The sequence below is a fragment of the Salmo salar genome, chromosome ssa06, assembly GCF_905237065.1.
Source record: "Salmo salar chromosome ssa06, Ssal_v3.1, whole genome shotgun sequence".
NCBI classification, from domain to species: Eukaryota; Metazoa; Chordata; class Actinopteri; order Salmoniformes; family Salmonidae; genus Salmo; species Salmo salar.
Genome location: NC_059447.1, coordinates 35,736,768 through 35,761,062, shown reverse-complemented (window position 1 = coordinate 35,761,062; position 24,295 = coordinate 35,736,768). Strand labels below are relative to the sequence as shown.

Sequence of the window (24,295 nt, the reverse complement as noted above, 5' to 3'; positions counted from 1 at the left end):
CTCTGAACACTCAATAAATCAGAAGAGATGACAAGGTGTAAACTGGATCTGACACCATACAAGGACATTTCCCCCTCTTCCATTCAAGACATATTTCATTGAGATCCTTGAATGAGTCAAGGCCAGTTGGTCCTATTAATGCGCACTCCCGCTCGCCTAACTGTGGCTCCCTAAAAACTCTGCCTTCATTGAGGGTGTGGAGAATGGGATGGGGGAGGTAAGAATTTCCACACGTGGAAGGATTGTAGGCACGCAAAAACTGGACAACTGTCAAAAAGTTGGGGGGAAAGCGTGAGTATCGATGCCATCGCAAACTGAATTTTTTTAACCCAAAATATGATTTCAACTAGATTTCTGGACAGTGGACACCCACTGAGGAAAAAAAGATTTGTGAAAGGACATAAGGCTCCAACAAGATAAAAAAAAAGAAAAGTCCATGACTGCCTCGGTGACCCACAAACCTTAAAAACAGCAAACTATAAACCGAGAACCCCTAAATAACCATGTTTTTGCCATGGCCTTCAGTGTGTACAGGCCTGGGATAAGAGTGAACTCGAACCACAAAGCTGCAGCAGACTGGCAGCGGCAACTATTGTCTGAGGACTGGCTTCTGAAATAAAAAAATAGGGTTGGTTACATATAACATTTTCATTGGGGAGGGAGGGGGAGATACAAAAGGGTTGGGTCATGTAAAAAAGCGGAATGGAAAAAGGTAGAATGTGTGTTAACTGGAACACTCGTCCTCTCGAGTAGTGTATCAGGGCGTAGGGAATTAAACCAGACTGCCTCAGAGGAAAGAAGAAAATTATTTGGAAAAAACAGTGCATCAAATCATAAATTTAAACAAAGATTTGAAGGGGGAAAAAGTCAATTGTGTGTTTGCTCTTCACATGAAAGTATGGTGTTATACTTGTGGGATGTGCGTTTAGGAAATGTGTATGTGTCAGTGACAGCACCAAAGGAGAAGAGGGATAAAGAGAACACCGAAAAGAAACAGCTGAGTGACTGGAGAGGGGAGACAGACTGACACCCCGATGAAGATGACGGTAGATGAGCGCCCCCCGTTTGTCACTTACTCCACTTACTTCTGGCCGCGTATTTGTTCTCTTTCCGCGTCTTATTGGCCTTCTTAAGGCAGCTGTCACATACAAAGCTGTGGAGAGGAAAAGGAGCACGCTTTATTTCATTACTTCAAATACATCATATCTCAGTGGCCTTCAGCTAACTTCTTTGCCCTACTGTGTAAGTTGGCAGCAATGAATGATGTACGGTATTGCTGAGGGTCATGATGGCAAACACAACCACAGTAAGATTGAACCTGGAACTGCACCTTGGAATAAAGTGGGCAGTTTCACAGTTCTAACAGTCACATTAACATAAGATGTACAGAATGTGTACGCAAGTTGGCTCACCCTGCCGGCCATATGGTGTCATTATGCAGGACACAGATTTGGTGCATTTTACGCCCGCAGTCGGTACATTCCACAAGCCTACAGAAAAGAGAGAGGTGGACAGAGAGAGTCACGGGTTATTGATACCATGTGTCACACACGGAAAGTCATTATTTTCTCAACAGGAGTTTCAACTAGCAGAACATTTCAAGCACAAAAGCCATGACGATAACCTAAACAGGCCCTGGAGTAACTGACTAAAACACAGTAAAGACTAAATATTACAGTTAACAAATATTTCACAGTATCTAAAGTTTCTGCAAATGTACCACATGGAAAACATATGGTTTGACACCAAGTACAGACCAAATGTAAAGGGGGGGGGGGGGGAAGAGTAGGTACCATTCAGGGTCGAGCGTGTCATTCTTCTTCCTCTGAAACTGATCTTTGCTGATGGACCTGTGAAGAGGAGGGAGAGAGGCCCAGGAGTGTGGGAGGTAAGAACAGACTCAATCCAATCACTGGGCCAGAAATGCAATGTACTATATTACAGCCATAAAGAAAAGTCACAAGCAATAAGAGCAGGCTCTGGCTGTATACAGGCTAGGATTCAGCCATTTTGAAAACATCATCTAACACTTCTGGAACATTAGGAGCCCTCAGTATGTTGGGGTTTAGCTGAGAAGAGGCAGAAATCAAGTAAAAGGATGGAGATGGCAGTTGAGGTGAACTGCTGCCTTAAGAGGTAGAGGAGAGAGAAATACATTTTATTTTTTTAAAGTTGACTATTTCACTAAGGGAGAGACTGAGAAGGTATTCAGTGATGGGGAGAAAGAGAAGTCCCATTGAAGAGATTAAACATTTCTCAATCGCATTGATAGAGCATGTATAAATCAAAGGAACCAAACAATATTTACATGTCATCAAAATGAGCAATAGAAGAACCATGTCGGTATTAACATGGTGGGGGGTTTAGGAGGGGTGGGGAGGCTGGTACTCACGTCTGAGGCTGAGAAGGATCATCCCCCAGGGACACGCACTCGCCCTGGATTTCGTTGAAACACTTCTCACAGAAGTGGTACCTGTCAGCAAGAAGCCCAAATTGTGGTGAACTACACCGTTCGCCAACCGCACAGCCAATCACAGAGAAGGCACGAGGAAGCAGTCACCAATCAGGGCAGGGCAGGCCAGGAGAAGAGCAGAGGGCAAGGTCGTCGCCAGGTAGCAGCCAATCATGATGCAGGGTTTTTGTGTGGGCAGGTGTTTTGATTTTGCAGTTAAATTTTGGAGTGGATGATTGGTCACACCAAAGCAGGCCAATGCAGACATCACAAGCGTTAAAAAAGGAGGGAGAGAAGGGAAGAGATGGGGGAAGGGAGGGCAAAATGAATATTAAAAAAGCGTGAAATAAATCGTTACAGGTCAGACGAGGACGATGGAGGGATGAATAGGATGGGAAGAGTGAGGGACGTGGAGAACATAACATCCAACGAGGACAGAGATCCAATGCCAAGCACAGATTAGTGTCACAGACAGTCAGTTGACAAAAACATCATTAAAGGGATACTCTGAGATTTTGGGAGTGAGGCCCTTTATCTACTTCCCCAGAGTCCGATGAACTCGTGGATAATATTTTTATGACTCAGTGCGGTTTTAAGGAAGTTAACTAGCGCAATTGCTAACTAGCGTTAGCGCAATGACTGGAAGACTATGGGTAATTGTGCTAATGCTATCTCCAACTTCCTTCATACTGGACAAACATAAAATGGTATCAACAAGTTCATCTGCAAAAATCCCAATGTATCCCTTTAAGTTAACACAGTAACAAAAAGTGGGTGGGGGCTCAAAAAACAGTGTGGATGAGGAAAAGCAAGTGGTAGTGCAACAGCGACCCATCATCGTTTTGCTCCATTTATAAAGAGGGTCCCTTTCTTGTGTTGGAGAGGAATTATCATACATGTAGCGAGTTTGTTAATACCATGTTGCCCTAACATAACTACACTATAGTGAGTGTCTTGACGGTGAAATTAATCAAGCCAATCATCTCCACAGCTTTGTTCAATGAAATGTTCTGCAGACCAAAGTGTTCACTGCAGCTGTGCAGCAATATCACCCTGAGTCTTATTTGAAGTACTGTGTCCAAAAGGAATTATCTATCCATTATCAGTTTGATTCAATGACTTACCTGTAATTGATCAATACATTTCTCTATGCATTCTAAGTAGACTAGTGGAAAAGTATAGATTTCAAAATAATCTCAGGGAACCCACTTTGTAAATGTCAAAAGTGAAAATTAAATTGGTGAAGGATGAAGATGAAAATGGTGGCAGGGTGTAACCATTTAAAGCCAAATTAAAACTTAACTCATCTGTGATTGAACAATGCTATATTGCAGAGAATATCAGCATGCACAATAACATCACAATAAAACAATCGCTCAAGATGTGTGAAATGTAGATTAATATAAAATATGCAGAAAACATGACATGTGTGTGTGTGTGTGTGAGAGAGAGAACCCTTGAGGGTATGAATGACCCTGCTCCTTTCAGTGTCTGAGTATGTGAGTTTGTTTGTGCTTCTGTACGCCCCTTACCTGTTCTGGTAGCTAAAATAAGCAGCGTCGCGCGGGATGGTGCATAATTGTTTCCCATAGCAGCATAGAGTTTGGGGGGAAAACTCAAGCTGCAAACATAAGAGAGGACATAGTCTATGTACTGAAAAACACTTATTCAGGAAACCAATTATTTTGTACGATAGTATGTTTAACACGCAGTGGTAAGGAGAGAAGGTAAAAGCTGTGCTCTCTTCAATGACTGATGTTACACACATCCATTTACACACACTTCCACTCACCTTCCTCCCGCAGCAGTAGCCCAGGCCCTGCATGACAGGGTCGATTTCGGCTTCGAACACCTCGGCCAGCTTGGAGCAGTACTTGTAGACGCGGGACGTCTTGCGGTTGTACAGCCAGGCGTTGTTAAACATGAGCCAGATGTCATCCACGTATTGCCAGGGCTCCTGGTACTGTCCCGTGTCCAGCTTACGCTTTATCGTCGACAGGTCTATGGGGTTCTTTACAATGTCAAAGTAGTCCTGGAGGGGACCAAGTCCAGGTGTCAGCGAGGGTGTGGTTCAGCCCGGAAAGGAGGGTGGGGGGAAAGGGATTGGTGTGGTAATCGATGCGGGGGGGGGTAGAGAGGACAATGGTCGTCGTCGTCATCATCATCGTAAATTGTTGAAGTAGCAGAAGTTGTGGTGGACATCCGGATGGAACCAGAGCAGGGGAGAGAAGAGGGTGCAGGGGACAATGTTGACTGCTGCAGAGAGGTTCACTTGCAGACAGAGAGACATGACAGCTTCTCCCCTTCACCACTCAAACTTTGCACCATTTCTACATTAATGGGGGAACAGGCCAAGGAAGGACACTGGGGTGGCCAGGCTTGTTCCCTCCCATTCTGCCCAAATTCAAACTTCTCCTCAAATCAAGGCTAGATTAGTACTCTGAAGGCAGACCAACTTTTACATCCAACAGTTATCAGAAATGACAGGAAAAGCACCCATTGTGCACTTTAAATTTGTGTTTGTTTTTCAAGCAGTCAGACGGTTCCAGTGCAACCGCTTTCTCCTCTACAGACTCTCCTGAAGGAGAGCATTTTCAGGGCATGAGTCAGGGTACAAAGCTGAGGTGAACAGAGCAGTAACAACAGTCAAGCAGTAACAACACACGCTGGTAAACTGGCAGCATGGAGGTTGGCAACACGGCACAGTCAAAGCCAAGAGCACTGAGACAAAAGGGGCAAAGCCAAGGATCTCTCTCCGTCTCCAGGGAAACACAAAGAGGAAATGAGACCCTTCACTTTGACAAACAGAGGACACAACAGCCTGTGATGCATGAACACATGGCACATAGTATGCCGCATTCCATTCATCTGAGCTCAATTACAACAACTACGAGTGCTGTTTCTATGAGTGTATTGGAAAATGAGGTGTGATAATCCCATTGTGGATAGATAAATCCTTGCACTCATAAAAGTGTGGTATTGCTGGTTATTTGAGCATGTTAAAAGTATTTGAGCAGTTCCTGAGCCTGGTTGAGTGTCCATGTTGAATACCCAGGTGGTGTTCTGGGGTCAGGTGCATCACTGGGGCTATTGAGGGTTACTGAGGAGAAGTGTGCCAATGACCTCTGAGAATGGAGTAAGTGTGCCCTAGCATTGCTTGAGGAGAGTTAAAACTTTGGTGAGGACCATACGATATCAAGTCCCCCTCAGGCTGCATTTACAGTCAGCCTAGAGTTCTGATCTTTTTCTACTAATTGGTCTTTTGACCGATCAGATCCTCTGCCAATAATTGGGCAAAAAGATCAGAATTGGGCTGCCTGTGTACATGCAGCCTCAATGGCGTACAAACTATTATTGTAATTAGTGCCAGACATCATTGCCTGGGTATCTCTTCAATGGTGTTCAATAGGAGGTCTGAGATACTTGAATTGCTAGCTATTAGCATTATCTGAGACACACTACTGCTGCATACAGGCATTGGCACCACTCTTCACATAACTCACAATCAACAATACTGATTACTGGCGAGGAACTGTCTAGAAAGCTTGAACTATGAATAGGCATATGTGGGAGATTTTTTTTTAATGCTAAATCATATCCAAATTAGAATTGTAAAAGCATAACAAATGCAATTAAAAGAAAGCAGTTTAAAGAATAAAGAAAGTAATGGGCTATGAACATTTTTGGCTAGTAAGTTTCCCCTTTATGGCATGTTACTTTAAATGCAGAACAGTGATGTGCCAACTGATAAAATGGCAGCTTATTTTAGGCCTTTTGAAGTCTGATGAAAGGCAGAAACACAAGCCGCCATTAACAAGGCCCAGGGGTCTAACATTCATGGCCAGGGCCAAACCACCTCTCAAATGTTGATCTTAATCAAAACTGACCGGTAGAAACCAATCCAAAAAGAACAGAAAGGTTTACATTTGCATCTCTTAAAATGTTACTGACAGACTTATTGATTTCTGTTGACTTGGTTTACAAGCAAAACAAGTTTTTCAAAAATGTACATTTTTTTTGTGGTGTAAGAGAAGTAAGCATGAGCTGACACACACACACAGACAGATACACACACGCACCTACCCAAGAACCTACAGTAAAAACCAACTGACCTACGTTTGATGTATAGTATACTCTACCTGAGCAGAGACATAACACTCAAATTCAGGATTGAGACAGCTTTCTCTCACTAACACACACACACACACAGTATCGCTACAACTCCCCTAGCCAACAGTCACTCCCTCATCCCACTCTTTCACACATGTGGCAGTGGTAAGGATGAAGAGAGGGATGAAAGAAAAAGGAAAATGAAAAAGGAATGAGAGAAAAATGAACTAAAAAGAACGGTAAGAACGTTTTTAGAGGGAAGCAAAATGGAAGCCAGCGCAGTCCCTTACCAGGTTAGTTTTGTTACTAGTTCGAATACGTACGGGTATTCCCAGTAACTGGGGGTCCACCGGTTGGCGGAAGGGCAGAGACTCAGGGTCTTGGCGGTACAAGGCCTCCAGGGTGGGCATCAGAGCCTGACGCAGCTCCTCAGGCTTAAAGACTGGGGTAGTGGAAAGAGGAGGAGAGAGGGAGCGACAGAGGAGAGGAAGTGGGGATATAGGCAGTGCAAGTAGTGGAAAAGGAGGAGCAAGAAAGATTGGAAAAATAGTTTTTGATTAGGCTGGTCACCGGTGAATACACACTTAGCTTCAAAGATTCATAGCCTAGATCTATACACCATGTCTGACTTAGGTCCGAAACAAATGTTGAGGAATGCTTGCATATGAAGATAAGGACAGGTACATTACTCCTATGAAGAAGAGAGGAAAGAGTAAGGGGTGGGGGTCTTACTTTTCCTCTTATTCTGAGCGCTGGCGGGGGAGCTGTGCGTGCCCGATGCCCCAGACCTCTCCTCTTCGTCTTTGGGCTCAGTCTTCACCTCTGGCTTCCTGTCTCTGTCCTCCATCTTCGGCGTTGCTGCCGATGACGACGTGTCCATAGGCTCGCCCTTGCATCCGTCGCCTGAAGGCTTCTCCTTCTTAATCTGAGAGGGGACATCATGTTCAATATCCTATACACATTTCCAGACATCATCCTGAATGTAATACAATCTGTTAGCTGTGTGTAAAATAATCTTCACCACGCCGGCTAGCTAGCACTGGCTTTTGCTTTTGGACCCCTGCCTTAGAAAAACTGGAAGCCTCACCTCAGGTTTCTCCTCTGACTTGATGTCTGCCTGTCCCTTGCCCATCTTCCCAGAGGCCTTCCCCTCTCCCTGGTCCTCGGCATCCTCATCGTCCTGTTGTTTCACCTCCATCTTGGGCTCAGCTGGGGCGGGGGCGTCCGACGAGGTCAGCTGGGAGCTAGGGTCCACGCTGCTCACCGAGGCCGGAGTGGAAGCCTGGCCGTCTGCCGTCAGAGAAGACTTCTGAGACAGCTGGGAGGACAGAGAGAGAAAAGTTAACGGAAAGGAAATGAATAACAGAACCAGCCAAAAAAGATAGTGAAAAGAGTGAACAGCCAAATACGTAGACCAACAAGGAACGGAGGGCAAGAGAATGACTAAGGTGTCTGTCCAGGCAACGAGGGAAATCTCAAGACGTGACGTATGGAGGTATAGCCAGAGACCAGGGATCAGCTTAGAAATCCAAAGAACAGCACTTCTGACAACCATGAGGAGTTGAGTTAGTGAGACTACGGGGAAAACTACTCACTGGAGTTTGCGGAAGCTGGGTTGGCACATGGGCATTCTGGGTAGGCACAGACTGAGCCTGCCCTGTCGGGAGGCCTCCAGAAGCTCCGCCACCATTTGTCTGCTGCTGGAGCTGACTGGGCTTCTCCGAGTTCATTCCTTGCCCCATTGGCTGTGACGACGCTAGCTGCGGGAGCGGAGCGGCAACCTGGGGCGGGTTGGGCGTGTGAGGCTGGGGGGTTTGCGAGCCTGGCTGACCAGGCGGCGTCTGATGAGGGGTTGGCGTGAGGCTGCGTGCCGGGGAGGGGGAGTTCTGTCGGATGGGGGGGCAGTGCGGGTGTGAGTTGGGCTGAGAGGAATTGGAGTTAGGCAGTTGCAGGTTGGAAGGAGGGCCTCCACCTACACTGCCTGGCCCCATAGAGCCCTGGGAGGGCCCTGATCCTGCCACTGAGCCTGGCTGGGCTGCAGGGCTGCTGACCGGGAGCGAGGGCGGCGTGGGCATCTGGGCCTGCTGGAAAACACCATGGAGGAGATGGTTAGAGTCTATACCCAACATCAAATATAACAACTACTTTACTGTCACCCTTTACTTATAGCATTGGTTCCAGTATCTATTTACCTGCGTCACGCCTCCTTGTAGCCCTGGATGGTTCATGCCGACTGCGCCAGCCCCGAGGCCAGGACTGGACCCAGGGAACTGACCAGGAGGGAGGTACTGGTTCTGGAGCTGGGCCACGTTGGGCTGCCCCATCCGCGTTGGCCCCATACCCATCTGAGTGAGACCGAACAAGATAAATTATTCAATTTTGTTCTAATGAGACCATGGTTATTTTCTATAGTCACTGTGATTGGAATGTTGAAATATAATCAATTTCTATCAATATAGAATGCAGTTCTTTCCAACTTCATTTGGACATTGTTAATGAGAGACGGCGACTAACCTGATTTAGAGGTCCACCAAGTGGGAGGGGAGGCGTTGACCTCTGACCTAATGACTGCATACCCATTTGTCCAAACTGATTCATCCCTTAGACAGACGAGAGAGAGAGCAAACCAGTAACACACATTAGCCACCATTATATGTCCACCCTTCAGACTGGTTCGGGTTGTGCCAAGCAGCAAACTGAGCTGAGCATGCATGACTGTAGGAACAACTTACCTGCAGGGTTCTGCATCCTGTTCACCATCTGATTGGGTCCGGTGGGTCGAATCATGGAGGGGTCAGCATGAGAACCATCTGAGAGTGAAGAGAAACACATTCATTAGCTTTGCATCTATGGCTACAGTAACCAGGTTTCCATCCAATCATTTCATGCGGATGAATTACCTGACGGCCTAATGGAAACAGGAAATGTGTTGGTAAAATGTCCTCATGACCAAAAACAAAAAATACGCTAGACGACAAGGGTGGATAACTGATTATGCGACAATTGCGGCAGAAATATTGATATAATAACTAGAGGTCGACCGATTATGATTTTTCAACGACGATACCAATTATTGGAGGACCAAAAAAAGCAGTTGCCGATTTTTATTTATTATATATATAAAAAATAATGACAATTACAACAATACTGAATGAACACTATTTTAACTTAATATAATACATAAATAAAATCTATTTAGTCTCAAATAAATGAAACATGCTCAATTTGGTTTAAATAATGCAAAAACAGTGTTGGAGAAGAAAGTAAAAGTGCAATATGTGCCATGTAAAAAAGCTAACGTTTAAGTTCCTTGCTCCGAAGCATATGGTGGCTCAATATTCCCAGTAAAGAAATATTAGGTTGCAGTCATTATAGGAATTATGACGCGTCAACTCTCTCTCTCTCTATACCATATGTGTTTCATATACCTTTGACTATTGGATGTTCTTATAGGCACTTTAGTATTGCCAGCCTAATCTCAGGAGTTGATAGGCATAAACAGCGCTGTGATCAAGCATTGCTAAGAGCTGCTGACAAACGCAGTAAAGTTTGAATGAACGCTTGCGAGCCTGTTGCTGCCTACCACCGCTCAGACAGACTGCTCTATCAAATCATAGACTTAATTATAATAAACACAGAAATACGAGCCGTTGGTCATTAATATGGTCAAATCCAGAAACTATCATTCCCGAAAACAAAACGTTTCTTTCAGTGAAATACGGAACATTTCCGTATTTTATCAAACGGGGGGCAACCCTAAGTCTAAATATTGCTGTTACATTGCACAACCTTCAATGTTATGTCATAATTATGTAAAATTCAGGCAAATTAGTTTGCAACGAGCCAGGCGGCCCAAACTGTTGCATATAACCTGACTCTGCACGCAATGAACGCAAGAGAAGAGACACAATTTCCCTAGTTAATATTGCCTGGTAACATGAATTTCTTTTAACTAAATATGCAGGTTTCAAAAAATATATACTTCTATGTATTGATTTTAAGAAAGGCAAAATAAGTTTATGGTTAGGTACATTTGTGCATTGATTGTAGTTTTTTTGCGAATGCGCTTTTGTTAAATCATCACCTGTTTGGCGAAGTTGAAGTAGGCTGTGATTCGATGATAAATTAACAGGCACTGCATTGTTTATATGCAACGCAGGACAAGCTAGTTAACCTAGTAATATCAACCATGTGTAGTTAACTAGTGATTATGTGAAGATTGATTATTTTTTATAAGATAAGTTTAATGCTAGCTAGCAACTTACCTTGGCTCCTTACTGCTCTCGTGTAACAAGTGGTCAGCCTGCAACACAGGTTCCTCGTGGAACGCAATGTAATCGGCGTCCAAAAATGCAGATTACCGATTGTTATGAAAACTTGAAATCGTCCCTAATTAAATCGCCATGCCGATTAATCGGTCGACCTCTAATAATAACCATCATATCGAAGTAAACTTGGAGTCACGCAATGATATGTTACATTGTAGGCCTACCACCACGACGTGGAAAGGCATGAAGAGTTCATAGGCAGATTAAACTATGACGAACTTCAGATGGTGGTGCACAGTGATCATGCAAATGTCCCCCAAAAAATTGATGGTAGGCCATTATTTGAATGTTATTGACATGATGATTAGTGCTTGGTTGCCAATTATCAAATAAAAGGATCTTGTACTTATTCATATCACCCACCCTGTCCACTTTACCAGCACACTTGTCTAATTAACAGTTTGTGACAAAACCATCAGTAGAGTTGAAAATGTGACTGAAACACATTGAACTTCTGTTATTAGGTACAGTACCTGAGAATTAACCACAAAAGTCATTTTTATATGCACTCTGTCATTACAGACGCATCAAATTGTATTTGTCACATGCGCCGAATACAATGGCTGTATACAGTGAAATGATTGCTTACAAGCCCTTCCCAATGATGCAGAGTTAAAAAACAAACAAAAAAGTTTTAAAAAACAAACAAGAGGAATAAAATAAGTTTGATGGACACACACCTCTGCTGGGAGAATGCCAATTTAGTTTTTATGCAGATTTTTGAATAGTCTTGAAAATCTGTAGCCCACTGGATGGAAATCGAGCTATTGAAGTAAATAGAGCCACGCAATTGGGATCAAGCAGTGCTAATCACACCTCTGCTGAAAGAGAGTAGCTATGTTGTCAAATGTGTGTGTTTAAAGTGTCTACTCACTGGACGGCTGTCCGGGGGCCAGAGGGGACTGGCCCATGCCAAGGGGTCCCTGTGGCAGGCCTGAGGGGGGCATGCCGGGTTGCGTGGGCATCATGCCCTGCTTCTGTAACCGCGTCCGCCGCTTCTCTTCCAGTTCCTTCTGGATTTTATAGATCTTCTCAGCCAGGAGGTGGTAGTACTCCGCCTGGTAGTGATATAAGAAATTCAATAAATGTATATGCACCCTCTAGTCCGCCATTACTTGTTGTGGTCAGTTATTGAATACAGTGATTTAATTCAACTTTCTGGTATACTACTGTAATAGCAGTCTTCACCCACAACATTGAGGAGTCAGTTCTCACCCTGCTGTTGGCCGACTCGTACATGTCCCCCTCTACTTTACGAGCGTAAGCCACCAGGTTCTCCATCCGCCGGTCCTTCAGCGCAGCCGGGTCCGGGGTGGGGAAGATGGCCTGCACACTGCTCACCCAGCAGACGGATAAAGAGATACAGAGAGATAAGCCAAAAGACACTGACAGCCTGCAATGAACCATAATTGTGTAGTGTGGGTGCAGTCCAGAGTCACATATACAGAGTACTCGTCTAATAGCAACAGCAGAAGAACACTTTTTCGTTAAAACTGCAATGGCCTACGTGTCCCCCTCTGTGACTCTGGTGCAGTCAGGGCAGACTCACAGCTTGTGGACGAGGTGGTTGCGCAGGTCCTGGGTGATGTCCTCGTGCCAGTTCTTCCTCATGCCCGCGGCTGAGGGAGGGGTCGCCATGGGCATGGCGCCCAGGCTGCCCACCCCGCTGCCGTCATTCATCAAACTGAGAGATGAAGAGAGGGACAGAAACGACAAGCTGGAAGCTATAATTTTGCTCAAGGTACTCAATGAAGTAACTTTGTGAACTTGAGTGTGTTGCTGTGGAGAATAATGTTGAGTCTTTAGAGCTGGCAGGACCATAAAAATCAGTATTGAATTCCAAGGATAGTGAGATCTTACCTCGATTAACCTGTACCCCCGCACATTGACTCAGTACCGGTACCCCCTGTATATAGCCCCATTATTGTTATGTACATTTCTTGTGTTACTTTTTGATTGATTAGATTTTTATTTAAATTAATTTAGTAAATATTTTCTTAACTCTATTTCTTGAACTGCATTGTTGGTTAACCTGTTGGGTCTAGGGGGCAGCATTTGCACGTCTGGATAAAAAAAATGTACCCGATTTAATCTGGTTACTAATCCTACCCAGTAACTAGAATATGCATATACTTATTATATATGGATAGAAAACACTCTAAAGTTTCCAAAACTGTTTGAATGGTGTCTGTGAGTATAACAGAACTCATTTGGCAGGCAAAACCCTGAGACATTTTCTGACAGGAAGTGGATACCTGATGTGTTGTATTGACTTTAAACCTATCCCATTGAAAAACACAGGGGTTTAGGAATATTTTGGCACTTCCTATTGCTTCCACTAGATGTCACCAGCCTTTACAAAGTGTTTTGAGTCTTCTGGAGGGAGATCTGACCGAACAAGAGCCATGGAACGGTGATGTCCCATTAGACACCTGGCGCTACTTCATGTTGGGTACCCTCGTTCCAATACGTTATAAAAGACTATGCATTCGTCCACCTTGAATATTATTCATGTTCTGGTTAAAAAGGCCCTAATGATTTATGCTATACAACGTTTGACATGTTTGAACGAACGGAAATATATTTTTTCCCCTCGTTCATGACGAGAAGTCCGGCTGGCTTACATCATGTGCTAACGAGACGGAGATTTTTGGACATAAATGATGAGCTTTTTTTGAACAAAACTACATTCGTTATGGACCTGTGATACCTGGAAGTGACATCTGATGAAGAGAATCAAAGGTAATGGATTATTTACATAGTATTTTCGATTTTAGATCTCCCCAACATGACGTCTAGTCTGTATCGCAACGCGTATTTTTCTGGGCACAGTGCTCAGATTATTGCAAAGTGTGATTTCCCAGTAAGGTTATTTTTAAATCTGGCAAGTTGATTGCGTTCAAAAGATGTAAATCTATAATTCTTTAAATGACAATATAATATTTTACCAATGTTTTCTAATTTTAATTATTTAATTTGTGACGCTGACTTGACTGCCGGTTATTGGAGGGAAACGATTTCCTCAACATCAATGCCATAGTAAAACGCTGTTTTTGGATATAAATATCAACTTGATAGAACTAAAAATGCATGCATTGTCTAACATAATGTCCTAGGAGTGTCATCTGATGGAGATTGTAAAAGGTTAGTGTATCATTTTAGCTGGTTTTATGGTTTTGGTGACCCTGTCTTTGACTTGACAAAACATTACACACAACTCTTGTAAATGTACTGTCCTAACATACTCTAAATTTATGCTTTCGCCGTAAAACCTTTTTGAAATCGTAAAACGTGGTTAGATTAAGGAGATGTTTATCTTTCAAATGGTGTAACATAGTTGTATTTTTGAAAAATTTGAATTTTGACATTTATTTGGATTCAAATTTGCCGCTCTTGAAATGCACCTGCTGTTGATGGAGTGCACCACGGGTGGCACGCTAGCGTCCCACCTAGCCCCAAGAGGTTAAGGGCTTGTAAGTAAGCATTTCACAGTAAGATGAAACCTGCTGCATTCGGCACAAGTGGTAAATAAAATGTGATTTCAGGGGGAGGATATGAGTGTGTTGTTGTACCTTTGCACATTCATATTGTTGTGCAGCATGGTGTCTGGTAGCAGGTTGGACTGATTGGGGGGCTGCACCCCCACCCCTCCATTCATCCCCATGGGGTTCCCTCCTACAGGGGCAGATAAAGAGAGGACAGGTTCAAAGCAGTTCCTTTCCTCTGAATCACAACCATTCACTTTAAAAACGTTCTACTGCTCAATCAACGACTAAACTAAGAAGTTTGCTACACTGCCCGTGGTTGTTGTTCATTTTTCTAGATTCTTCCTCCTCTTCACCAACACTGTTTTGACGAGTCCATGCCCACTCACCCATGGCGTTTAGCGACCTCATGCCAGGCTGGTTGGGCAGGTTGGACTGAGGCGGTTGCTGGGGCATCTGGTTGCCCTGGTAGGTGAGGCCCAGGGCGGCATAGGCCCTCTCAATGGAGCTGGGGTCGATCTGGCTGGGCGGTGTGAGGTTAGGGGTGCTGGGCTGACCCCCTGGCACTGCCCCTAATGAGTTGCCCAGACCAACTCCAGCACTGCTTAGTAAAGCTGTGGAGATGGAGGGAGAGGAGAGGGAAAAAAAGTGAGGGAGAGATAATCAAATTACCATGAACGATGACGGGAACCGATGTTGAACAAGTAGCCATCTTGGTTCAAACACATGTAGTACATCACAATGCAGAGGACGGACACATAGCTCAATACAAACCACACTCACACTGCTGGTTCCTTTTGTCTCCAGCGTTCTTGAGCGGCAGGCAGACAGGACAGTCGTGCCGAGTGCAGTTCTTCCAGTGAGAGATGATCTGTCGCGACGAGGCACAGTGTGCCACTGAAGGGAAGAGAGAGAAAGAAGGAGAAAGTGAGACAACTGACAGCGTCCCAGTAGAGACCTAATGTCAGCAGTAAGGCGGGAAATCTAACTGTAAAGGGAAACCCCAGAGCAGGAAAAGCAACCTACAGAAACATGAATTCAATAAAGCTCAAACCAAGAGGAAGGATCCATCTCAATAGTCTAAAGTGGCTTCCTCTACTTCCTCTAGGAGAGAGTGGAACCACTTCAGAATATTAACAAACCAAAAATAGCAGTATTGAAAAGTACCATCAACTCACCCTGGCAGGACTTGCCAGCCTGGCAGTGGGTCATGTGGTTGAGGACGTTCTTCATGGTGCGGCAGTGGGGCAGGCTGCACTGGCGCACCTCCCCGTTGGCCTGCTCCCGCCGCTGGCACTTGTGGGCGTGGAGCAGGAGCACCAGCTGCTGCTGAATCAGCTTGCGCTTCTCCGGGTCGGCCGTGGGGGGCGCTGCCCCCGGACCTGTTGCCACAGTACCAAGGCCAGCCTGGGCCCCGCCTCCAACCACCGACACTGGCCCTACCGCCGAGGCCTGCTGTGAGGCCTGATGACACAGAGCAAAAAGAGAGTGAGTTAACCAGAGGGGATAGGGGGATGTAGAAGGAAGATGGCTGGGATAGAGGGGCTGTATGGAGGATTAAAGGGGGGGTTTTAAAAAGGGAGATCAAAGTTGACACGGTGGGATGGGCCGAACTAAGAGCAGTGGGTTGTGAGTTGATTACCATTTAAGTCCAGAGGGTCTTTAATCTAGTATTTCAGTAGGACTGACGATACGAGTATCGCAATGTTTTTTTCCATGGCAAAAATGAAAACATGAAGCAGACCAAACTCTTTAGTTCTTTAAAAACCTGTTGTATATAAAATATTGTGTGCTAAAGCTTGGAAAATAAATACATGTGACTCTGGATGACAACATAATGATTTTTGTTTCCAACACTAGGGCTGTTTTCCTAAAGAAGTTAAATCCACTTTGTGTTTTGTTCCCTTGCCGCGACACTAACAAGTATCACAATACTGGTATTGTCCCAGCCCTATATTTTTCACTAAAATAAGACTAACAGAAAAAGACAAAACACTGAAGGAGCGTGCCCTCACCATCCCAGCCATGCCCTGTATAGGCGGTGTCTTCTTGTCCAGGTTGAACTGGGCCAGGCTGTTTGCCAGACCAGCCTTGTTCTGGTGCTGTGGGCCCAGCCCAGCACCACCCAGACCCTGGCCTGCTGACTGACCGTACGGACCACCATAGGGGCCCGCATTAGCCATCATATTCATCTGAGAGAGAGAGACAGGGGGGGCAAGAGGAAGAGATGGTGAGAAATGAAGGGAATGTTAGGTGAGTGAGATCTAGTTCACACTCATGTTCCTGGTTTTCTTTATTGCCCAAATACAGAAATTGGCAGATTTTTTTAGAGCATATTAAATGACACTAATGAAGCTTCATTAACTTTAAAATCACTAGCAACCTGAGATAAGTTGTTGACAGATAATATTAGAGTTCAATCTCTGGACCATTAGGCATTACACTGCTTTGAGCAATAGTCAGTCTGGTCTTATTCACGGAGTTTGTTAACAAAGCATTAACGCTGACATATTTACAAAAACATAATTCAACAAATAGCTTGAATTTTCCAAGCATTTTCACAGAAACACCAAGCTCTGCTGAAGACAATAGTGATCTAGGGGTGACAATGACAGAACAGCTGCTTGCTAAGGGGGAGAATAAACCAAATCAGCTCTTACTCCTGCAGCTTTCGTCATCTGTTAACCTTTATCCTTACAAAATATCATCAGCCTAAAGGAATGGAATCAACTACTTCCAACAAAAGACATACGGCCAACAGATAAATAAGCTGGTCACTGCTTAGCTGGGTCCCATCAGGATCGTTTTGGATGGAACTTTACGGCTGTAAGTCTGCACCCTTCTTACTCCCCACTGTTTTAGACACCTTATGGAAACGCATGTAGACACTGCCCAACTGACAATGAACATCTATGCTCTTAGCTGCCCAAACACTAAAAGAGAACATGCACTGATGGTTTCTGCTTTTAGCGTCAGCCAGTCTACAGCTCTGGAGGTCTTAAGCAAAGCAACATCAGCCTGAACATGACAGCATCCACTCCACCCAGCGATCCCCGGCCCACATGAAAACAGCTCTGACAACTGATTGGATTGTCATATTTACAGCACCAACAAACAAGCATTTAAACTGAAAAGCACAGACATACTGATCCAATTATTTTCATAGCAATGTGAAGTGTGTATTTAAAATTTGCCTATGGCAACATGATAGCTGGGATACACAATAACAGGGTAAAGGTTGATGAATCTGCTCTGCTGCCGTCAGACATACTTGATCAGTTCCGAAAGCGGCACTTCATGGTTCACACACAAAATACTCTTCTCGATTCTGGTCAATTAATGTTCATTCAGAGCAATCTTGAAACCATCTAATGACATATTAAACATAGCATCTCACTGTTGTCTGGTGTCAAGAGAGCTAGTATAGCCAGATGTACTGAACACCAAGACCAGCACAGAGCAAAAATGCAGTAACTCAATATGTGTAAAAGAGGATCCTGCTCCTGTAGACATTTATGAACACAAGTCCATCTACAAAACAATTAACAGGTCTTACCTTGTTCAGTGCTCCAGGTTGCTGTGGCCTCATCCCAGCCTGACCCCCTGACCCCATTTGCTGCCCCCCCTGCTGCTGCAGGGTTTCTGCCAGCAGGTTACTGTTACTTCCCATGCCCGGGTTGACCTGGTAACCCATTCGGGGCGAGCCATTCATCACCTGGCCTCCCATCATGCCCTGGGGCGTGGACCCTTGCTGCTGTCCATTGCCCTTCTGGGCCCCCATCATGGCCCTGTTCAGTCCACCCACCATGCCCGCCTGTTGCATCATGCCAGCCTGCTGGGGTGAGGGGTGCTGCCCCTGGGGGGCCATACTCTGGGGCCCAGGGGAGGCATTCATGCTGCCCAGGAGTCCCATGGAGCCACCGGGGCTGTTGGTGGCTCCCTGTTGACTCGAGGGTGGCAGCGCTCCAGCCCGGAGAAGCTCCGAGAGCTGTTTGTGTTTGGCAGCAGCGTCCTGGCCTCCTCCCATTCCTCCTCCCAGGCTGGTGTGCAGCTGGCTGAGGTCCCCTCCGTTGACCAGGCCCAGCTCCGACGAGTTGATGAGCTCATCGGGGAGGTCGTGCTCCAGGTCAAAGAGTGAACCAAAATCTGGGAGGGGGTAAGAGGAGGAAAGAGAGGGCAGGGTAAGTGGGATATCCTGAGGTGTACATTGAGAGCAGTAGCAAATAAATGCACTTGTGCCCCTTGACATTGCAAGCTCACTAACAAAGCTCTAACCTTCAAATGTATGTGCAGCAATAATTCATTCTGGAAAGAGAAATTACCCCATGTAAAAAGAACCAACTAAATGAATCCCTCCTCTTTCTGGACCCTAACGGCGTCTGCATACTACGTTCCGTTTGCTCCAAGCAAAACTTGGCTAGGCGAGGTGAACGTCTGTGCCTCGCATACTCACATAAAAGACCTTTGCTTAAAAGACCTTTGCCAGTATACACTTCCTCAAAATGGTCTGAATTAATTTAAGATAACTCAAGAAATCTATAATTCACTTTGATGTTTTTGCCGAGGTGGTCTTAGTCATGCAATTTTACATCTAACTAAGATGTTTGTTGCAGTATTTTGCAAGTGAAAAAACATGCATGAAAACAAGTCGTCTCTCGTTGAATGACTTTATTGAAGAATCCGAACTGTTGACCAATCACCGACAAAGGGGCGTAGACTTCGGTTACCGGACTTCAGCTTGCCTCATGAAAAAATGTGGTGTGCACAAACAGCCGAAACAACCCTTGCATAAACACAAAAACGTCACCATAATATATGCACAAACTGTTTCGGGTGGGAAGCATGCGGACGCCTTAAGTCAGTGCAGCGGCTGGCTGCAGCCTCCCACCAAAGAGCTTCCTCTCCTGGGCCAGTTTGTGGTTTGATGGGGTGCCAAACAGGTGGACAGGGTAGGGTCAGAGTGCGAAGCCACAGAAGTAAACACTGACTGAGTAGCAGGTGGATGTGTGTGTGTATAGAGGACATTTCTCTGCCTCTTCATAGAGAAAGGGAAATGGCAAGTGCACAGACATACCTGCTAAGTTGCAAGATCTACTTGAATTGCCCCTGGCTGAGACATGTGCATTCACTTACAGTGCACGGTGGATATCAAACAAAGGCAAACTTATGTACTTTATGACTATAATTTGGCAAACAAACACCTCTGGATATTGAACTTCAGAAACGGGGGGCAAGTGGTACATTTATGACACCAGGTTGAGGATGTGCTTGGCAGAGACTTGAAACGCCTATGGCGGCAGAAGCATCTCAGTCTCACCTCTTGCAATCTCTAGCTTAGAGCAGCAGTAGACTGCAGCCATCTTAGGGGGGGAGAATCTTCCATGAAACACACAAGAGCTGATCCACTCAAACATACATCCTCAATCAAGCTCGATTCACTTTTAGAGAAACAGGTGGGTGTATTAATATTTCTACACTGTCCCCCAAGTTGCAGTGACTATAGCACAGGGAACACTCAAATTGTTCTTCTGCACAGCATGGATACAACATCCGTACATGTAGTTTTCAAGACAGAGGAGCTACATACAGACGTTGAACCCCGTCAGTCTCAAACAAGAAAGAGAGCCTTCTCAATTTACTTATTTTACCTCCTATATCCCCTGACTCTTACTAAAATGAAGATCTAAGCTAATACACCCCCCACCATGAACAATGAAACACATGGTAAGTTGTGTACACTTGTGTCTGGGGCATGAGGACAGTAGCTACCTCTAAAGCAGTGATTTTGCAAATGCTTGGTTGTGCAAATGCTACTGTGAGCTACACCTGGTCCACAAGATGCCCCAGACTCCAACCACAATGAGAGGTAACAGACAGCAGAGGTTTACTGGACTGACTTCTCTGACATCCACCATTTTCACAGCCCAACCGATTGAGCCTTCACAGGGTGAAAAGTTTCCTTTTGAGGAAAGGAGGGAGGTTGCATGTTGCATTTGCTCTTCCCTTCCAAACAGAAGCAACTTTTCACCAGAGTGGTTTGTTAAACCTGTGCAGAGCCTTTCTTAGAATTCCAGTACTGACTCGCTTGGTACAACAGAACTTGGATGACACTTAAATCAGAGCTGTATGTTAAGAGAGAACATGCTTGTACAAGGCATATGCTTCAAGTGAAATGGCGACTTGGTTGTGCTAGTACAGTACAGATTATGATCTTTTGCCGAATTGTAGCCATAGTGCTCAATAAAAAAGTTACAGACAATAACATGGAGAAACAAACAAAATGGGGAATCATGGGTGCCAACTACCAGCTAATTTAGCCTACCCATTGAATAAATATGAATTGCATGCGTCAGTGAGTGGGGTCTGCACAATTAGGAAATCTGATCTGTTTCTCAATCTGGCCTATAATAATTTAAACTTGACATTTAACTTTTACCATGTTATCAAAGGAGTTAACATTGTAGCAGTCCTGCAAATTAGGGACAAGAAAAACGACGAAAGGACTCAATGGAAGGAATAACGTCCAACACCACCTTATACTACAGTCCAAACAATTCAGACTTTAAAACAAAGGGTATGAAAATGCTAGACGCATGCACACAAACGCATAAAATAACGTCACCCTGCTACATTGTAGCGACAAAAGGCACTATAACTTTCGTCTGATCACGAACAACTTGACTCGCGCTAGCAAGTGTAGCCACTAGACAACAATGCAGCAGTACACAACACACACAGAAGTGGTGATGGCTCGGTCACAACGCTAACTAACTGCCGTAAGTATAACAACACTTCAGACACCATGTTACAGCGAATTTGTCTGAACAGGTTCAAATAAATGAACCCCTACACCAATCCAATACTGAAAATGTACATGGTGTCACCTTTCCTCCTTATTATATTTCTGATAAACTAGCTATGCCACCTTACCTAAGAGTGATAAGAGCTAACGTTCAGTTAGCTACCCAAACATCAAAAGCATGCATCTTTATTGCATGCAACGCTCAAGTTAAATATCTAACGTTAGCTAACTAGCTGGCTATTCATAAATGGTAGCAATCTTCAGCTAGTTAGATTATGGTAAATTTAGCTAGCTAAGTTGGCTAACTAGCTACTGTAACTACCTAATACATTCCAATACTGTGAGTTCACAACTTGCTATACGTGGACTATCCCATTGTTTCAAGCGGCAGATAACTTCAAACTTTCACTTCAGACCATAACACTGGGAGGGCAATTAGCCAGTCAACTTTACTTTGACCAGTTGGGTAACACGCAAACCTTTACTACTACCACCTAATTGGTAGCTAATGTTGGCATCACAACTTTGCTGATGATGGATGTGGCTCATTCATGGGAACTTAGTAAAAGAAGCTGGTTAACTTGCTAGGTAATATAACATCCCTGAACAGCTAGGCAGGACCGTTATAGCATTTAAAATGTTTACCGTTTCCATCACTGGCGGAGACTGAGAGAGCAGGGGATGATAGTTTAGGCCTCTTGGCTGAAGGCGGGCCGGACTCTAGAACATTATCGGCCATATTTTTTCACGAATTAAAAAATAGCTATATATTCACAAAGGATTGGCTTATTCCCTTGTTTGCGTCCGAGTTCTTTCAAACTTCCCTTCTGTAAATGTTTGTGATTCTTCCCCCACCGTTTAGGGAGGGAAGGAGGCAATTGCGATACTCTTCCTCCTTTCAGGGTTCCAACTTTCGATATATGCTTAGCCGTCGCTATCAATCCCCCTCCCCTGTCGGAGATTTTGTTCCTTTATAGATTTCTCCGAGTTTAGGAGGAGGGAAGGTGGAGTCGATGTAAAAGACAAGCAAGTAGGCCTTCGACAATCTCATTTAGCCTCTTTGGCGTCGGAAAAATTGTCCCAAGACCTGTCCTCCATAGCAGCATCAAGTCTTTTCCGCCATAGTCGCCGGCGAAATCGAGTGTTTAATTCTAGAGCACTCTGCTGAGGGGTCGTGTCCAGGGAAGCAAAATGGGAAACGCGATAAACACAAGCAAACCGTACCCCTGTGGTAGCTACCTTTGGGGGCCTCGTCTCATGCAACAGTTAGGAGGGACCCGAAAACGGATAAATCTTCCACTTTGTCTGAATTGCCATTGCAGTCAATGCAATTTGATCCCAACATTACCACAAAGTAATGAGTTGTCAATTAATACAATTATGGCGTTAGGTCCTTAGTCTAATAAAAAAACACAGATGAATGTGTCCGACAGTGACAGAATATCAAAATCATCCCCATACGTAAACTGGGATCGTCAAGAAACAAGAACTTGATAGGCTTATCTATATTTCGGGCTATGAAACCGGGATACCCAGTCCCAATGAGTGATAGTGGTTTAAGATGCATTTAAAGCATTGGTTAAAAACCTCAAATTCAACACTGAAAACAATTCGCATTGTATTTTAGATAAATACAATTATATAGGGGTGCAATTCAGATCTGAAAAAAAATAATACAGTGAAGCTGACTGATCAAGTTCCGTTCTCCAATAGGATAGGCTGTACAACACCTATGGGCTCCTATTCGATAAATTAATTCGATGCACTTAATACATTTCCCTTAGCATCTACATCGTGTCATTATTTTGTTAGTTTGTCAATGCACGGCACTGAATTGTAAAAAATAACGGACACTGAATGCACATTTGGATGTTGCACCCCTTTGCCAATTACATGCAATGAGGTTAAATTGAAGCAATACAATTTTGAGCAATTAGTTTGTCCTGAAAAATAATTTAGGCTAAATTCTGAGATTTGATGTTGCAAAAATCGTTTGAGTTATAGCCCAGAATGTGCCAATTAATGTCTTATCAGATTGATTCAATTAGTCCTAGTTTTATTTTGCAGAGGACGTTTGGTTTACTTGCCCAAGTGTTTGAGATTTAAAGCTTACCCAAGAAAGGTCTTCAAAGGTAATCATATAACCTACTGCAATAAGATCACCATTGATTAGAAAGATGAAATTGGTTCATAAATATTGCAAGAAATCATCGGTCACTGCGTATGCTGATTTAGGTTGCAATGCAAGTGAAGAAAAAATTCCCGATCAAGAACAAGAGAATACAGCGATGAGCGAAAATCTGATAAAGCGAGGGGGGTCGCTACAATATTATGGCTATTTTAGAAAAGTGTCAAGCTTCGTCCATAAGATAATGATAGCAACACCCCCAAACATATTTGTGGTCCACAAAATCCTTTGAGTCTTTGTGGTGGTAAATGCCCCCCCTTCACGATTATCCTAATTTATATTTTCCTTTAAACCTGCCTTTTACCCCCCATCAAATACCCAATATACATTTATCGGTATATTTGTCTATGCGGGCATTTTTTCATCTGTGGCGATGGGTAAATTATGATATTTTTTTCGTGTTCTATTTTTTTCTTTCGCTCGCAGGTTTTTTTCTTCGTTAAATATATTGCCTTCTTCCGCCTCTCCGCTCCGTAAAAACACCCCTTCCTTGGATTTTCAGAGAATATCCTTTTTTCACTCCCTCATTCTTCTTCTGCCTTATCCTTTGTTTTTACTTTCTTCGCTCTTTTCGCACCGACACGACATCGCCACTCTTTCACCGGCGGGTCTCGGAGTCGCTATTATCGGCGCTGAAGTCGCTTTCTTTCTCGGTATCTCCTGCCTCTTTCGGTGTCCGCACAAACAAAATGGCGGCTTGTTGTTTCTACTCCTCTGATACGGGGGAGGGTTGAGGTACAGCAACATTAGGCGTGAAGGGGGTTGGTACTCGGGATTGCCCGGAAAATCCTTTCGTATTTTTTCGGAGTGGCAATACTAGTGCTATCATCTGTAGGGGGCAGTCGTGTTCCACCAACATATCAGAATATATTTAAGAGGGCGCTTCGCTTCTATCGATACAAATAAGATTATCATTGCGGCAAACGATGC

At 44.3% G+C, this 24,295-nt stretch overlaps 1 protein-coding gene across 12 annotated transcripts in view; it reads right to left on the bottom strand.

Moving 5' to 3' along the window:
- Positions 1 to 24,086, bottom strand: part of ep300b (E1A binding protein p300 b) — a 30,615-nt gene extending 6,529 nt beyond the window's left edge. For 2 of the 12 annotated variants that reach the window (XM_014203813.2, XM_045720455.1), the window contains exons 1-23: positions 21,823 to 24,086; positions 17,932 to 18,521; positions 16,391 to 16,567; positions 15,554 to 15,839; positions 15,159 to 15,272; positions 14,765 to 14,989; positions 14,463 to 14,565; positions 12,440 to 12,574; positions 12,106 to 12,232; positions 11,765 to 11,948; positions 9,295 to 9,372; positions 9,077 to 9,162; positions 8,755 to 8,907; positions 8,158 to 8,646; positions 7,650 to 7,880; positions 7,295 to 7,487; positions 6,853 to 7,004; positions 4,245 to 4,484; positions 3,985 to 4,073; positions 2,393 to 2,503; positions 1,794 to 1,850; positions 1,413 to 1,490; positions 1,086 to 1,153 (exon numbers count right to left, since the gene is read on the bottom strand). In XM_014203813.2, coding sequence (XP_014059288.2) covers positions 1,086 to 1,153; positions 1,413 to 1,490; positions 1,794 to 1,850; positions 2,393 to 2,503; positions 3,985 to 4,073; positions 4,245 to 4,484; positions 6,853 to 7,004; positions 7,295 to 7,487; positions 7,650 to 7,880; positions 8,158 to 8,646; positions 8,755 to 8,907; positions 9,077 to 9,162; positions 9,295 to 9,372; positions 11,765 to 11,948; positions 12,106 to 12,232; positions 12,440 to 12,574; positions 14,463 to 14,565; positions 14,765 to 14,989; positions 15,159 to 15,272; positions 15,554 to 15,839; positions 16,391 to 16,567; positions 17,932 to 18,521; positions 21,823 to 21,916 — 4,060 coding nt within the window. In that variant the 5' untranslated portion in view covers positions 21,917 to 24,086. Of the gene's footprint in view, positions 1 to 1,076; positions 1,154 to 1,412; positions 1,491 to 1,793; positions 1,851 to 2,392; positions 2,504 to 3,984; positions 4,074 to 4,244; positions 4,485 to 6,852; positions 7,005 to 7,294; positions 7,488 to 7,649; positions 7,881 to 8,157; positions 8,647 to 8,754; positions 8,908 to 9,076; positions 9,163 to 9,294; positions 9,373 to 11,764; positions 11,949 to 12,105; positions 12,233 to 12,439; positions 12,575 to 14,462; positions 14,566 to 14,764; positions 14,990 to 15,158; positions 15,273 to 15,553; positions 15,840 to 16,390; positions 16,568 to 17,931; positions 18,522 to 21,822 lie in introns of all 12 variants that reach the window. The other 10 variants (XM_014203808.2, XM_014203816.2, XM_014203817.2 and 7 more) reach the window with 10 other exon arrangements.
- Between the last annotated feature and the right edge of the window lie 209 nt (positions 24,087 to 24,295).